Source organism: Acinonyx jubatus, chromosome B1, assembly GCF_027475565.1.
Source record: "Acinonyx jubatus isolate Ajub_Pintada_27869175 chromosome B1, VMU_Ajub_asm_v1.0, whole genome shotgun sequence".
Classification (NCBI taxonomy): Eukaryota; Metazoa; Chordata; class Mammalia; order Carnivora; family Felidae; genus Acinonyx; species Acinonyx jubatus.
In genome coordinates, this window is record NC_069382.1 from 146,863,250 (window position 1) to 146,877,617 (window position 14,368).

The 14,368-nt window shown below is 35.2% G+C and overlaps 1 protein-coding gene across 1 annotated transcript in view; it reads left to right on the forward strand.

Moving 5' to 3' along the window:
• Positions 1-766: 766 nt before the first annotated feature.
• The window catches only part of TMPRSS11D (transmembrane serine protease 11D), a gene marked incomplete at its 5' end in the record, with an annotated part of 33,678 nt that continues 20,076 nt past the window's right edge, over positions 767-14,368 (forward strand). Inside the window, 3 exons of the mRNA XM_053216176.1 lie at positions 767-893; positions 2,792-2,910; positions 10,385-10,452. Coding sequence (XP_053072151.1) covers positions 767-893; positions 2,792-2,910; positions 10,385-10,452 — 314 coding nt within the window. The remainder of the gene's footprint in view (positions 894-2,791; positions 2,911-10,384; positions 10,453-14,368) is intronic.

Genomic DNA, 14,368 nt, shown 5'->3' on the forward strand with positions numbered 1-14,368 from the left:
AGAAATTCACACTTAGCCCTTCTGGTTACCTCCCTCTTGCAAGTATATGTGGTTGTGGGTAGGTGAAGAAGATAGCATCTGGACTGTATACTCAATATCATACCATGTACTCTATTAGTACAAATCTTTTGACTCACACTGAAGTTGACAAATTCATGGGGGAAAAATGATAAATCATGCAAATCTGCTGCTGGTACAGTTCTTCATTTCAGGGGCTTGCTACTCTTTCTGGATCTCAACACTTATCCTCTGTTCACACCCCACTTTTAATAATATGGAGAATATGACAGTGAGGAATGCTACTGTTCTGACTCCCTTCCCCCCACTCCCCACCCAAAATGATTAATCTTCTATACACCACTGGGATGGTGCCCAGTTATGGGAGGTTACTACAGTAAGTGTCCAACATAGGGTCTTAGAAAAACTTACAGCAAAACAGAACAATTAGCTGTTATTCTTGAGAACTTCATCAACTGACAGAAGAAGGGAAAGTAAGTGCAAAGCATAGGTCAGATTTACTTATTTTTCTATCAACTACCAAAATGTCAACAGTTCTGTGCTGAAAGAAATTTGAAAGAAAAATTATTAAGGAGAATGTTAGTTCAGGTTCATTTCCAGGATTATGTTCTGATCAATAATCACTGCAGTTTCCTATAAATAGAACCACATATAGGCTAAAAGACTTGGGGAGGCAATAATGATCATGAGAACTGAAATCATGGCTTCTCTAAGTGAAAGAATTAGTCTTTGATCATTTTCTCTTGTTCTAAGGCCAGCACGGGTACCATCAGCCTCAAGATTCCTGAATCCCTATGTAGTGGGTTTCGTTGTTGTGGCAGGAGTGGTAATCCTGGCAGTGACCGTAGCTCTACTCATCCACTTTTTAGCCTTTGGTAAGTACTAGAAGACTAAAAGTACCACTTTTTAGACCAAATAACTAAATACACCTTCAGATGACAAGTCTGTCATTCTTTTATTGCCACTTTTATTTTCTAATATAACCTAATTGAGGGTCTTCTATATCTCTAAATACATGTTTGTGTCTATATATTCCCTCAATCAGTACTTTTCTCTTCTCTGTCTCTTTTGTTTTTTTTTAAATAAACATTATTACCCAGGCAAGAATTACTCTAGCCAAAGGAAAAACGTCTCTTGATTCTTTTCTGACATTAGAATTTGCTTACTGTGTTTTTTCACTTAATATCATGATTTCCTTCTTCATATAATAACCTGATAAAACTGTAGAAGTGAAATATTGCAAAGAACTTTAAGTTTCAACACCTAAAAATTGGATGTACCTAGTTATTTGTTAATTCATGATCTATTTCCTGATAAAACAGTCTTAGTTAAGAGAAGAGTTATGAAAGATAAGGGAAAAAAAACAAATTTTTAAAAAGATCTGTTCTTTTACTTTTCTCTATTATAACAAAAATGTAGAACATATGGACAAGAAACAATATAAAGAACACATATACCCTGCTCATTCATAAACAATGTTCCTTAATATATCAGTGAACATCCCTTTCAGATGTTTTAACGTAAATATGTTAAATTTCACTAGATAACATAGGCTATAATCTGATTTTATCACTTATAAATGCACTTTGAGGTTATTTTATTTCAGCTACAATTGTGCTAAGTCATTTAAATCATATGTGTGGGTGTAGGTATGTGGGTATCCATGAATATGGAGAGAAAGAGAGAACATAACTTATTGTATGTTCTATTGTAAATGGGCAAAAATGCTTATTTGAGAGTTGAAAAACTCCTAGCGGCACAATAAAATTACCAACATTAGAAAAAACAGTAATGAGGAATAATATTTCTCAGCCAATCTAATTACAAAGTTGTTGCTACATTTTGCTATCAAATCACCCAGAGTCAACTATGTCTTAGGTGAACTACAGAGGCAGGAAAAAGAAATCTCAAGTTTCCAATTAAATTAATGAATTTTCACTTTTGATGGTACTATATTGTCACACAAACAGAACCTAGGTTAATCCTCTTCAGAGGGTGACCATTTACAGCCCTTCAAAGACTTGTCCTTCCACTACAAAGGAATACATTACCCTTCCACCAGGATCTCCAACTCTTTCTCCTGATTGAAGTATTTCTCTGCATTAGTTATCGCATATGAATGATCAAAAGAAAGCAGGGATTTTCCTGAGACAGGTTAGGTTATGCCCTTGTTCATAATGTTTCTAAGATGTATACAGTGTGTTTTGGGAGTCTTTATTTTCCTCACACAGCTGAATATGTCCTCTGGAAGACTTTTTTTGATGAAAACAATTCACACTGGACAACCAATTAGATATCCTGTTCAAAGGCTTATTTTCTAGTTTTAGTCTAAAAAACTAATGACAAGTCAATAATACCCCTAAAATGATTATTATTTGAAATAATTTTAAACACTATTCAGAATTATTTTGGGTATTCCTTAGGGATAAATGAATAATAGCATATTATAGACATTCATTAATATTTCTTGAATAAATCTGCAATCACAAATCTCCCAAAAATATAGTAAAAATGAAAATTATGATACTTCTGAGCAGTTTGATTTCACAAATGATGCTGCTCTGATTTTCCTACATCTTTAAATTTTCAGCTTTGTCAATTTAAAAAAGAGAGAGATGAATAATTTTATTATAGTTACATTTATAGTAAGTTTGGAGTTTTAAGAGAAGCAACTTTTTTTAAATTGTGTAAGATAGCCTCCCATAATCCTGAATAAACTAAAGATTAAAGTACTTAGCAGTGAGATTGATTCTTCCTTTTCTTTGTTTTACAGATCAAAAGTCTTATTTTTATCATAGCAGCTTTCAAATCCTAAATGTCAAATACAGTAATCAGTTAAATTCACCAGCTACACAGGAATATAGGGATTTGAGTGGAAGAATTGAATCTATGGTAAGTTAATATTTCTCTTTGCTCTTTATCCCATCATCAAACAAATTTGATAATAAATCTGATATTTTGTGATATATCTGTAATTGCTAGATGCTCTATATTGTTTTCTTCCCTGAATACTGAAAGATATGTTTCTTTGTGATTTTTCCAAGTTAATTTGCTAGTATACTGGTTCTTCTTTACATTTTTTAAGTCATAAGTGGAAAGTGTTAGAAGAGTCTTGAATAAATTAATATTTTATATGATTATGACTTCAAAGGCTGGAAGTCTATTGTTTGTGCAAGTTGAGCATTTATTACTGCTCTCCTTGAGATTGCCTTTCTAAATCCTTTTCATTTTGCCTTCTTTCCTTTTTCTTATCCAACTAAACACACAGGTAGCAGATGTTAAAAGATATGTTTGCATGTCCATAATAACATAGGTTAAACAACACCCTACTTTGGCTCAATGATACACATAGAAAATATGCAAAGCAAGCTCGGGCTTTCAGTTGAAGAGGCCTGCCAGGAAACCTCACAAGTGGGCCCTTTGCATTCATTTATGACCATGGACCAGTGTGCGACCTTTCACCCAGAGAGTCAGAGTTGACCAATGTCAAGGTTGCTTACTTACCCTTCCTTTTAAAGAGTCCTAAGAATATAAATTAATCCAGTTGCTCTAAAACTTAAACATTAACAAAATCACCTGGCAGGCTTTTCAAAACACAAATTTCTGAGCCGTGATGTGAGAGTCTCTGATTCAATAGGTCTGGGGTAAACTGAAGAATTTCCATTTCTAAGTTCCCAGGTGATACTGATGCTAATGGTCCAAGAACCACAATTTGGGAACCACTAAGTTAATCTAATGAGGACTCTTATGGCTGGAGGACTGAATCACTGGCTTGTCTAACACATTTTTCCCCAGAGGCAAACCTCACTAGAAGCCAATTTATGGGACAACTGCTTAGTTAGCATGGGATTAGAGCAAAGGAAGTTAGGTATATCATTTAAATGTTTAATGAGATCAGAATAACAGCTGAATCAGTGATTCGGGAGGAGAATCTATGAAGATCCTAAGATTTTCCTTGTTTTGAGAACCTTGAGAGTTTTGCAGAGTACTGGGCAGGCATTTTGTAAAATCCCATAACTGGGCTTTCTAAACTATTTCCTCATGCTTAGGGTGGAATTACAGGTTCAGGGGAGGACGACCATAGAGAAAGAGTATCATTTTCACTCCATCACATGAAGGGGGTTCATTAAATTGTCAACATGACTTATCACTGTCAACTTGATCACCCAGCTGAAGTAGTGTTTGTCAGGTTTCTACACTGTAAAGTTACTTCCTCTCTTTTCCATACCATACTCTTTGGACGAAAGACACCATGTGCAAGCCACACGTAAGGAGTAGAGGAGTGAAGCGTTAAGCGTTGAATGTTTGAAGACTATTTAAAATTCTTCAGTCAATTCTCCCATGTATTTATCAACCAGTTGCTTATATCAATATAGTGGTCTCTGCATTTTTAAGATTAATTTTTATTTATTTATTTTTAACTGTACCTATTTTTTAAAATTTTTTTAATGTTTATTTATTTTTGAGACAGAGAGAGACAGAGTGCAAGTGGGGGAGGGTCAGAGAGAGAGGGAGACACAAAATCTGAAACAGGCTCCAGGCTCCGAGCTGTCAGCACAGAGCCTGACGAGGGGCGCGAACCCACGAACCGTGAGATCATCACCTGAGCCGAAGTCGGATGCTTAACAGACTGAGCCACCCAGGCGCCCCGAACTGTACCTGTTTTTTTATTTTTTGTTTTTTTAAATATAATTTATTATCAAATTGGTTTCCATACAACACCTAGTGCTCACCCCAACAAGTGCCCTCCTCCACTCCCAATGTTTATAGCAGCACTTTCAACAACAGCCTAAATGTCCATCAACTGACAAATGGATAAAGAAGATGTGGTTTATATATACAATAAGATTAATTTTTAGGCTGCACTCCAAAAGTGCTCCAGTTTACATTTTCACCAGCAGCACATAAGTATGCACAAGTATGCTTATTTCCCCACAGCATTAACCCTCAACGTTGTAAATCATTTTAATTGTTGCTAATTTAGTAGGTGAGAAGTGATATCTCACTATTATTTGGATTTTCATTTCTTTGATTACTAAGATTTAATCTGTTTTCATATAGTAATAGGTCATTTTTATGACTTCATTTGTCAATTGCCTGATCATGACTTTGCCCATGTTCTTACTGGAGCATTTGTCTATTCTATATGGATTCGAAAAAAAACAAAAACAAAAACAAAAAAAATACCACTTATCCTTATTAGCATATTAAAGTTTGCCTGTCATTCACATTGCATATATTTCTCTAATAATGTGATTTGACTCTCAATCCTATTTATGATGTAGGGATTTTTTAATGTTAAACATTTAATTTTTTTATATATTTCATATGTATTTTATATATTTCATATATATTTTGTATGTTTATAGAGCTAAATTATCAATCCCTTTTATGATTTCTCATTTTGTGTCATGTTAAAAATGGCTTTATTCATTCTAAATGCTCTTTAAAATATTAACCCTCATTTTCTTTTTATAATTTTATTATTTCAGTTTTTAGTACCAAGCTATTGAGAGTGCTGTGGTTTTATAATATATTTAAACACCTGGCAGGAAAAGATTTCACTTGAAATTCTTCTGATGTATGATTTCCATAATCTCATTTATTTATCCTTCTGTAAAACCACTTTGAACATTTAAAACATTGTATGAATGATACTCTAATAAGGTGCTAATCTATAGTTTACAAAGCACTTTCACATGTATTATACAGTCATATAAATTGACAAATAATTTTTATAGATGCATAAAATAAAGGTTGTGAGTTTAGGAAACATGTCAAAGGCCATTCAACTGGAGTGTAGTAGAACCAGAATTCAAACCAAGGTCTCCTGACTCCAAATCCAAGTATCATACCATTTCCCAATGGTAACATGAGTATCATCATTGTCCTTGTCCCACAGACAACATTGTTTTCCTTCATGAGCAATAGAATAGTCTCAGAAACTTCTATGAGGCAATTCATCTCTCTTTTCTAGCTCTCAGTTTACTCATCAGTGAAATAAAGTCATTGGACCAGATAATTTTCACAGTACATTCTAACTCAAAAAGCCTATGATTTTATGACTTTCATGCAATATATTCATTCATCTGTTTTTCCTATCCTGCCTCTCTGGCCACTCCTCTCTGTCTCTATAGGCTCACCTTCCTTTATACTGTCATTAAATTTTGAAATTCCCCAAGGCTTTGACTTATGCTCTCCTCTTTTCTCACACTGGTTTTTTTCTATCCTTAGATGTTCTCTTTGATGAGTGTTACTTCAACCAACACTTGTACACTAATGACTCATTCTGTCTCCGGCCCAGACTTTTCTTCTGTACTTCAGATCTGTTCACCACACTGCCAGCCTAATGTCTCCACTTAGCTGTTTTTTTATTAATCTTAAATTTATTCTGCCCCAAATCAAACTCATGATTTCCCCAGAGCATCCTAGCCTCCTTCCAATAATCCTGTCCCCATTAACAACATTTATTCAGTTTTCCAAACCCAAACCCTGGAATTCATCTTTGAATTACTGCCCTCTATCATTTCAAATACCCAATCCATTACCAACCTTGCAGGTTTTATCTTCTTTATTTCCCTCAAATCCATTCATTTCTCTTCATACCTACTAACACCATGTCCATCCAAACCATCACCTCTACTCTGAACTACTAAAATAGCATTAACTGATTTGCATTTCTTCCCTAAAACTAAATATCCATAGGCAGCAAAAGAAATTATTCTCAAATTGCAAATCTGATTATATTATCCTTTTGTTTAAAACACTTCAGCAACTTCCCATTATTTATGATAAAGACCACTAACAAGACATGCATGGTCTGGCCATTCTGGCTCCCTAGCCTCCTTGCTCTCTATGCTACAGCTGCACTGGCCTTCTTTCATTCCTGAAACACACCTGTGTGTTCCCACCTCAGGACTTTGAATGTGCCATTCACTTCACTTGTGAGGCTTTTTCCTTCCTCTTCAACTAGCTAGCTAACTTTGATTCTTCCTAACAATCTCAACTCCACCAGCATTTCCTCCAAGAAACCTCTCTAATATTGATTGGATCAAATTCCTCTACTGTATTTCTGTACTTATCAGTTATAATTTTACTTAAATGTGGATGATAACTTGATTGGTGCTTGTCTGCTGCCATTAAATGTAAGCTCCATACTGGCAAGGACTGTTTATTTTCTCTCACCATTGCACCCAGTGCGTGATAGAAGGGGTTTGCAGCAAAAAAGTTACTGAAAAACTGTTGTTGAATGAGTGAAAAAAATGAATAAGGCCATCTAGAAATATTGAAAGCACCAGTTTGCAAAATATATATATATCAAAACCATGAGCGCATTCTGACTAAATGGGATGGGTCTCTGTCAATAAAACAAAAGATTTCGGTCAGGATTCATACCTGGGATCAACTGAACTGTTGAAACTCCCCTTTGTTATCAGGTGTGATAATGCAATAAATTCTGCAAACAATTGCCACTTTTTCCAAAATATATCTAATTATAGTCCCATGAACAAACTAGTTCATAGGAAGAGAAAGAAAACAATACCCATTTGAGATTAATTTTATCATATCACTTAAACCATCAGGACTTCTGGGTAAAATTCCTTTCAGTTACATCCATTTAACAAGCATTAATTATTGGAGTGCCTGGGTGGCTCAGTCGGCTAAGCATATGTCTCTTGATTTCAGCTCAGGTCATGATTTCATAGTTCATGAGATTGAGCCCAAAGATGGACCCTATGCTAACAGCACAGAGCCTGCTTGGGATTCTCTCTCCCTCTCTTTGCCCTTCCCCTGCTTATACACAGGCCCTCTCTCTTAAAATAAATAAGTAAGCTTAAAAAAAAAAGCATTGATCATTACTTAATGCCAAAAAAACCCAATTTGATAACATACTTGACAATGAAATGTTCTTTGAATGAATAAATAAAAGATGCATTCTATCTGTTGGTTCCTGTGCCAAGTCTTAGGGATACAAAATAAAGACATCATTGTAGTCAGAGGCTCACAGTGGTCTCCAAAACGGGGTTGTGCATTCCAGGGAGGGATTCACAGTAATTAATTGTGAATACTCAAATACTTGGATATCACTCTATATGTTTTCTTCTCATAAAGAGTATTTTTTAGAAAGAAGTGTTTTGTTACTATTTGATAAATGGATTGGCATTGGTACCTTGTTTGGTTTTATGTCAGCTGGTCCCACACAATGTTTGTAAAGGTATCTTGAGGGAAGAGGGGAAGGGCAGTAACACTTTTACTTGCTCTGAGTAGATTTCAACAATGTGCAGTTTCAACTGGATTTAAAGATTTTATTATCTAGTTCTAAAACTAAACAAAGCCTCCCCGAAATCACTAAAGGAACTGAGAAGAATCCTGCAAAACACAAATTTTAAAACCACAATTCGGAGATAACTCTAATATGCCAAGGACAGTAATGACCAAGTAAAGGAACAGTAAGGTAATAACAGAACTGACACTTCACTGCTACTGACTAAAGCAAATTTACCAAGTGAAGCAATAAACAGTATCTTTCTTAGAAGATATTTAATACACACAAACACACATACATACCCTGTCTCTTCAAAGTGTAAGAAATTAGGTGCTTTTTAAATGAAGTTCATACCATGGAGAGAAGACTTTGAAAATATGTTTAGCAACGGGTCCATCATGAGGTGTTTGGATTTTCTTGTGTTTTACTGAAAATGTTGCATCTTACCTATAAAAGTGCTTAGACATGCACACATAAAAACTGGGGGGGAAAGATTAACTATCATGCTTGGTTGATTTTGAACATACTTCTTTTAATGTTTTTTAAGTGTTTATTTATTTTTGAGAGAGAGAGAGCACAAGCAGGAAAGGGGCAGAGAGAGGGGGATAGAGTATCTGAAGTGGGTCTGCATTGTCAGCACAGAACCCAAGGTGGGGCTCAAACCCACAAACCTTGAGATCATGACCTGAGCTGAAATCATACGCCTAACCGACTGAGCCACCCACGTGCCCCTAAACACACTTCTTTAAAAAAACATATAAAATGAAACACATTCCATTTGGTTTGCAAGGATAACCAATTGAAATCAGGGAAGATGGAAAGTCACATGTTAAATTTCAACAAAACCTTTGCACAATGGTTGGGAGGGACTGACAACTTTGTGTCATGATTTATTAAATTCTGCCAATGAGGCACTTTATACATTTAGAGCCATGTAATGGTGTGGAAATGTCTTCAGCATTCCAAACCAAGTATTTAAATTAAACTTAGAATCATTACTTTGAATCATTTTATCACAAAGTATTTCAAAAATTATAAATTCTATCCACATTACCAATGAAAATATTATTACTAAATATAAAGGGATAAAATGACTAAATGTTTGCTCTGTTAATTTGGTCTTTTTAATTTCTAATTTCGTCAATGTTTTATAGTATATATTATTAGCAGTACAGTGTTACTGCATATATATAATTAATAAATAAATATACATGTTTGTGCTACTCATGCATAAAATATTTTATCCATAGGAATGCATAATCAAAAATTTTTGGAGACCACTATAATAATAGATCATATTGCCACATATTTTATCTTTTTCTTGAAAACTGAACTTTCCATATCTGGTTAAACAGAAAAGAAACTGATAACTGGAGGGTGGTTGAAATCACAAAAACAACATTATTTCCATTATTCAGCTCATGAATAATATAAACAAAACCATACCTATCAAGTAAGAAGACACTAAAAATAAGGTGATTTATCTTCATGGGTAGCTAATAAGATCTTTCTTCTCTAATGATGGAAATGTGTGATAACTGCAAACATTCTATATGTAATTGTCTTACACTTTAATGGCTGGTCTATTAACAAATTTAATGATTCACTTTGTTAGAATTTAAATAATCCACATCTCACTTCAGTTCTTATCAACTATGAACATTACTGAGGTATGAGAATTCTAGACTATTCTAGAATACAAAGATAATACTGACACCCTCAATCAGTGAAGAAATATAAAATAGTACTCTGTTTTTCATTGTTTACTTGATTTTTGTCCAACACCCTTGGGAAGAGCCACCAAATCACACTGAGTACAATATCTGATGTTTAGATGCCTTCTAGTGAAGATGCATCCATTATCATGTTTGTATCATAAGTGAAGAAATAGGCACTGCATCAAAAGGCTGTTTCCCCAGACTAAATCAATCCTATGTGTTGAGATGAAATTGAACTAAAATTTCATTGAAATTTGAACTGAACTGAACTGAACTGAAAACTCCAGTCCCTATTCCTCATTAACTTAAGTCCTGTGTTGCAAGGTTGGGAGGAAAGAGAACAACTGGAAGCATAAAAACATTTTCCCCTTTCTTTCTATAGATTACTAAAACATTCCAAGAATCAAATTTAAGAAATCAATTCATCAGAGCTCATGTTGTCAAACTGAGGTAAGTGGAACTATATAAAAATATATATAAGCTTAGGGGTGCCTGGGTGGCTCAGTTGGTTAAGTATCAAACTTCAGCTCAGGTCATGATCTCATGGTTCGTGGGTTCGAGCCCCACGTCAGGCTCTGTGCTGACAGCTCGGAGCCTGGAGCCTGTTTCGGATTCTGCGTCTCCCTCTCTCTGCCCCTCCCCAGTGTATGTGCGCTCTCTCTCTCTCAAAAATAAACATTAAAGCTTTAATGTTTATCAAATAGTAATATTACTAGTAATATATTAAGCTTATATTAAGCAATATGGCCCATTTGACTTTTGTTCACAGCATAGATAATGAGACATTCACACAATTTGTTGCAATATTATGAAAGTAGTATTATGGGCAGCTTAAAAAACAATGCAAATAAACAAAAACAAAACATGCCACATTTTGATCTATTACTAATGTAAGTAAGCATATCACTTGAATACATGGTAGAAAAAAAAGAAAGGTTAAAGAGAGTTGGGTGAGGGTACGGTAACAAGGCCATCCTACTGTATAAATCCAGTGGATACCATTCACAATACAGTCTATGTAAACAGTGCCCCCTTGGAGTTGTGCAATTCTGTGGTCCTGGGCATATTCAGCCAAGATCAGAACACTATGACCAACATCAAGCTTTTTGGTTTGTATCTGCCTGGAATGCTATAACACAAAGGACCTTGTGGTCAAATCCAAGCATGTGTGGCATGAATTAACAATAAGGGGAGTAGCAGCATGCATTCTAGTTATTTGACATTCCTACCTTAGTTGAATATATACTTATCTGTGTGATGTGATGAGACAGGCCCTCCCAGCTAAAATACTGACCCTTACTGACCTTACCACAAATGCCTCAAATGCCCACATTACCCAATCCTTCAAATAATATGCAAAAGTCCTTTGAAAGGGAGGTGTTTCCCAAATACCACCACCACAAGAAAATTAATAGTTCTTATTTGCTGTAGAAATACTTAGTAAGTCCAGAGCATGAACATCTGGTCAGATACGTTTTGTTGAGAAATGAGAGGGGAAGGAAGAATCCATGGGAAGAGTACTACCAAATCAATTTTAGTCAGTTCAGCACACTTTCGCCTTAGCTCTGTCTTGTGAAAATCTCTGTACTAGCCACTGGCTTTCAAAACTTGTAGGATTGAATGAGTCATCTGTACTATTTTACTTCCCACTTACTGCTCAATCCCCTGCAATCTTACTTCTGATGCCACCACAAAATGCTAATCGCCTTTGCCAAATTCAACAAGGACATTCAAATCACAAGCTCCAAGCAAATTATATCATCTTCTGTTTGGACCTCTCAGTGATATTTGGTACTGTTGTATTTTTAATCCTTCTTAAAATAGTACCATCCTGTAGTTTCTATGACCCTACACACCCTATTTTCCTCTTACCTCTCCATTCACTCCTCAATTTTCTTCACTAGCTCTTATTCCTTCTCTGCACATCCTTCAAATGTTGGACATTAGGCTGTGCTATAAGCCTCTCATCTTCTCAGTTCACATTCTTGACTTTCAGTGGCTTAATTGACCCCTATATGTTCATCATTCTCAAATTTGCATCTCTGGGCCAGTCCTCTCTTCTCATCTCCAGTCATGAATGTACATAGCCATCTCCTTAATGTCATCGCACAGGTATCTCACAGACAACTCAACTTACTAAATCCAGACCTGAACCTATCAACTCTCTCCCGCCAAATGTTACCTCAAATTAATTGAGGTGTCACTTTCAACTTAGTTGCTCAAGAAATATGTAAGTCATCTTTAATTCCTCCTCTCCCTCAACCCATACATCCAATCATCTAATCTTTCAGTTCTATTTTCTAAATATCCCTAAGATCCGTAACTTTTCTTCAAACAGTGCCCTCAACCATCTCTCTCCTGGACTATGAACAGCCTCCTAATGAGTCTCCTTTCCTCCAGTCTTGCTCCACTCCACATTCTACAAAGCAGTCAGAAAGACTTTTTGAAACAAAATTCTAAACATATTACTCCCCTGGTTAAAATCCTTCCATCCTTCCATTGGCCTCTCCTGGGCTCATCTTTCACTATCATCCAACTAGACTTCTTTCAGTTCTTCACTGGCCCTAACCTCAAGACCTTCATATAAGCTATTCTCTCTGCTGGAAATGTACACACACTTTTCCCCCTTTCCCTTCAGTTTTAAACACAGTGTGTAAATAGAAAGCTTGAGGTACGGTAAGTCAAAAAAAATCAGGAAAGGATTACCCTTAAAAAGATAGTTTGTTACAGTTTACAAGAGGAGGGTACATGCCTCTTTGGTAGAGTTGTTATAAAGATCAAATAAATTAGTGTAAAACACATGGTCCTGTTTGGGTATCTTATTCAAAGTCTGTCATTCACTAAAGATACCTCTTCTTTGAATTGGTTCTTCTACTTTTGTTAGTCTTTTCTTGTTGACTTGTAGGAATTCTGTATTTATAGTAGGTAGCAATCATTTGTCACTTTCTGTGTTGCAAATATATTCTTCCTGTCCATAGCATATCTTCATACCTTATGGCATCTTTTATTGTGAAAAGTCAGTTGCAAATAGTCTTATTTAAGAAATTCTTTCTACTCATGTATGTAAAGACATTCATATTTTCTCATAAGTTGTAAACATTTTTGCTCATATTTAGACACTTTGTATATGATATGAGAAATAGATTTAAATTTTTCCATATGAGTCATTTTCCTTCCATTTGTGATACCACTTCTGCAATACATTGTTTACATATGTCAAAGAATCAATTTCTGGTCATTAATTCTGTTCCTTCCTATTAAGCTTAATACTTGTCATTCAAATAAAATCTACCACTATAGATTTATCTATTTCTCCTTATGCAATATATTTTGAGGACATAGTGTCAAGTACCTATATGTTTAGAATTGGTATATCTTCCTCAGGAATTAGTTCTATCAAGATATTAATTTTTTTTATCCCTAATTATTTTTTTTAATCTTAAGATATCTTTTTTTAATGTGTATTTATTTTTGATGAGAGAGAAAGAGTGTGCAAGGTGGGGAGGGGCAGAGAGAGAGAGAGACAGAGGATCCAAAGCAGATTCGGTACTGACAGCAGCGAGTCTGATATAGGGCTCAAACTTTAGGGCTCACAAAGCATGAGATCATGACCTGAGCTGAAGTCGACCACTCAACCAACTGAGCCACCCAAGCACCTCAGTCTTAAAATCTCTTGTGTCTGATACCATTATAGCTATATTGACGTTCTTGTGGCTATCATTTTTCAATATATTTATCTATCCTTTTATTTTTATTATTTACATATTCTTATAGGTTAGACATTTCTCCTAAAACAGAAAGTTAGATAATATTTTCTAATGCATTCTAATCATCTTTGCCTGAATTTAGTGATTATCCTTAAAATTTAAGTAAGGAGAGTTGGCTTAATCCATTACCCTTCTACTTGGAACTCTTATTCATGTTATTATGAATGATGTTTTAGCTCCACCTTATTTATAATGACACCAAATCAGTCATTGTAATGATAGATTACCAGTTGTCACTTTCTCTGTTCCCTATTTCTTACTGTACCTCAACTCTCCTACGTTCAATCTCTTTCTTACTGAAGTACTTCATTTATAAATTTTCACAAGAGTCAGGGCATCTGGGTGGCTCAGTTGGTTAAGCATCCAACTCTTAATTTCGGCTCATGTCATGATCTCACAGTCATGAGATCGAGTCCTGCTTTGGGTTCCATGCCAAGCATGGAGTCTGCTTAAAATTCTCTCTCTCCCTCTGCCCCTCTCCCCTGTTCATGCTCTCTTTCTAAAATAAAATAAATAAATTTTCACAAGAGTAAATGATCTGTAAAGTATCTTTTTAATTTTTCTTTGGTCTACAAAAAGTCCTATTTTATCTTCATTCT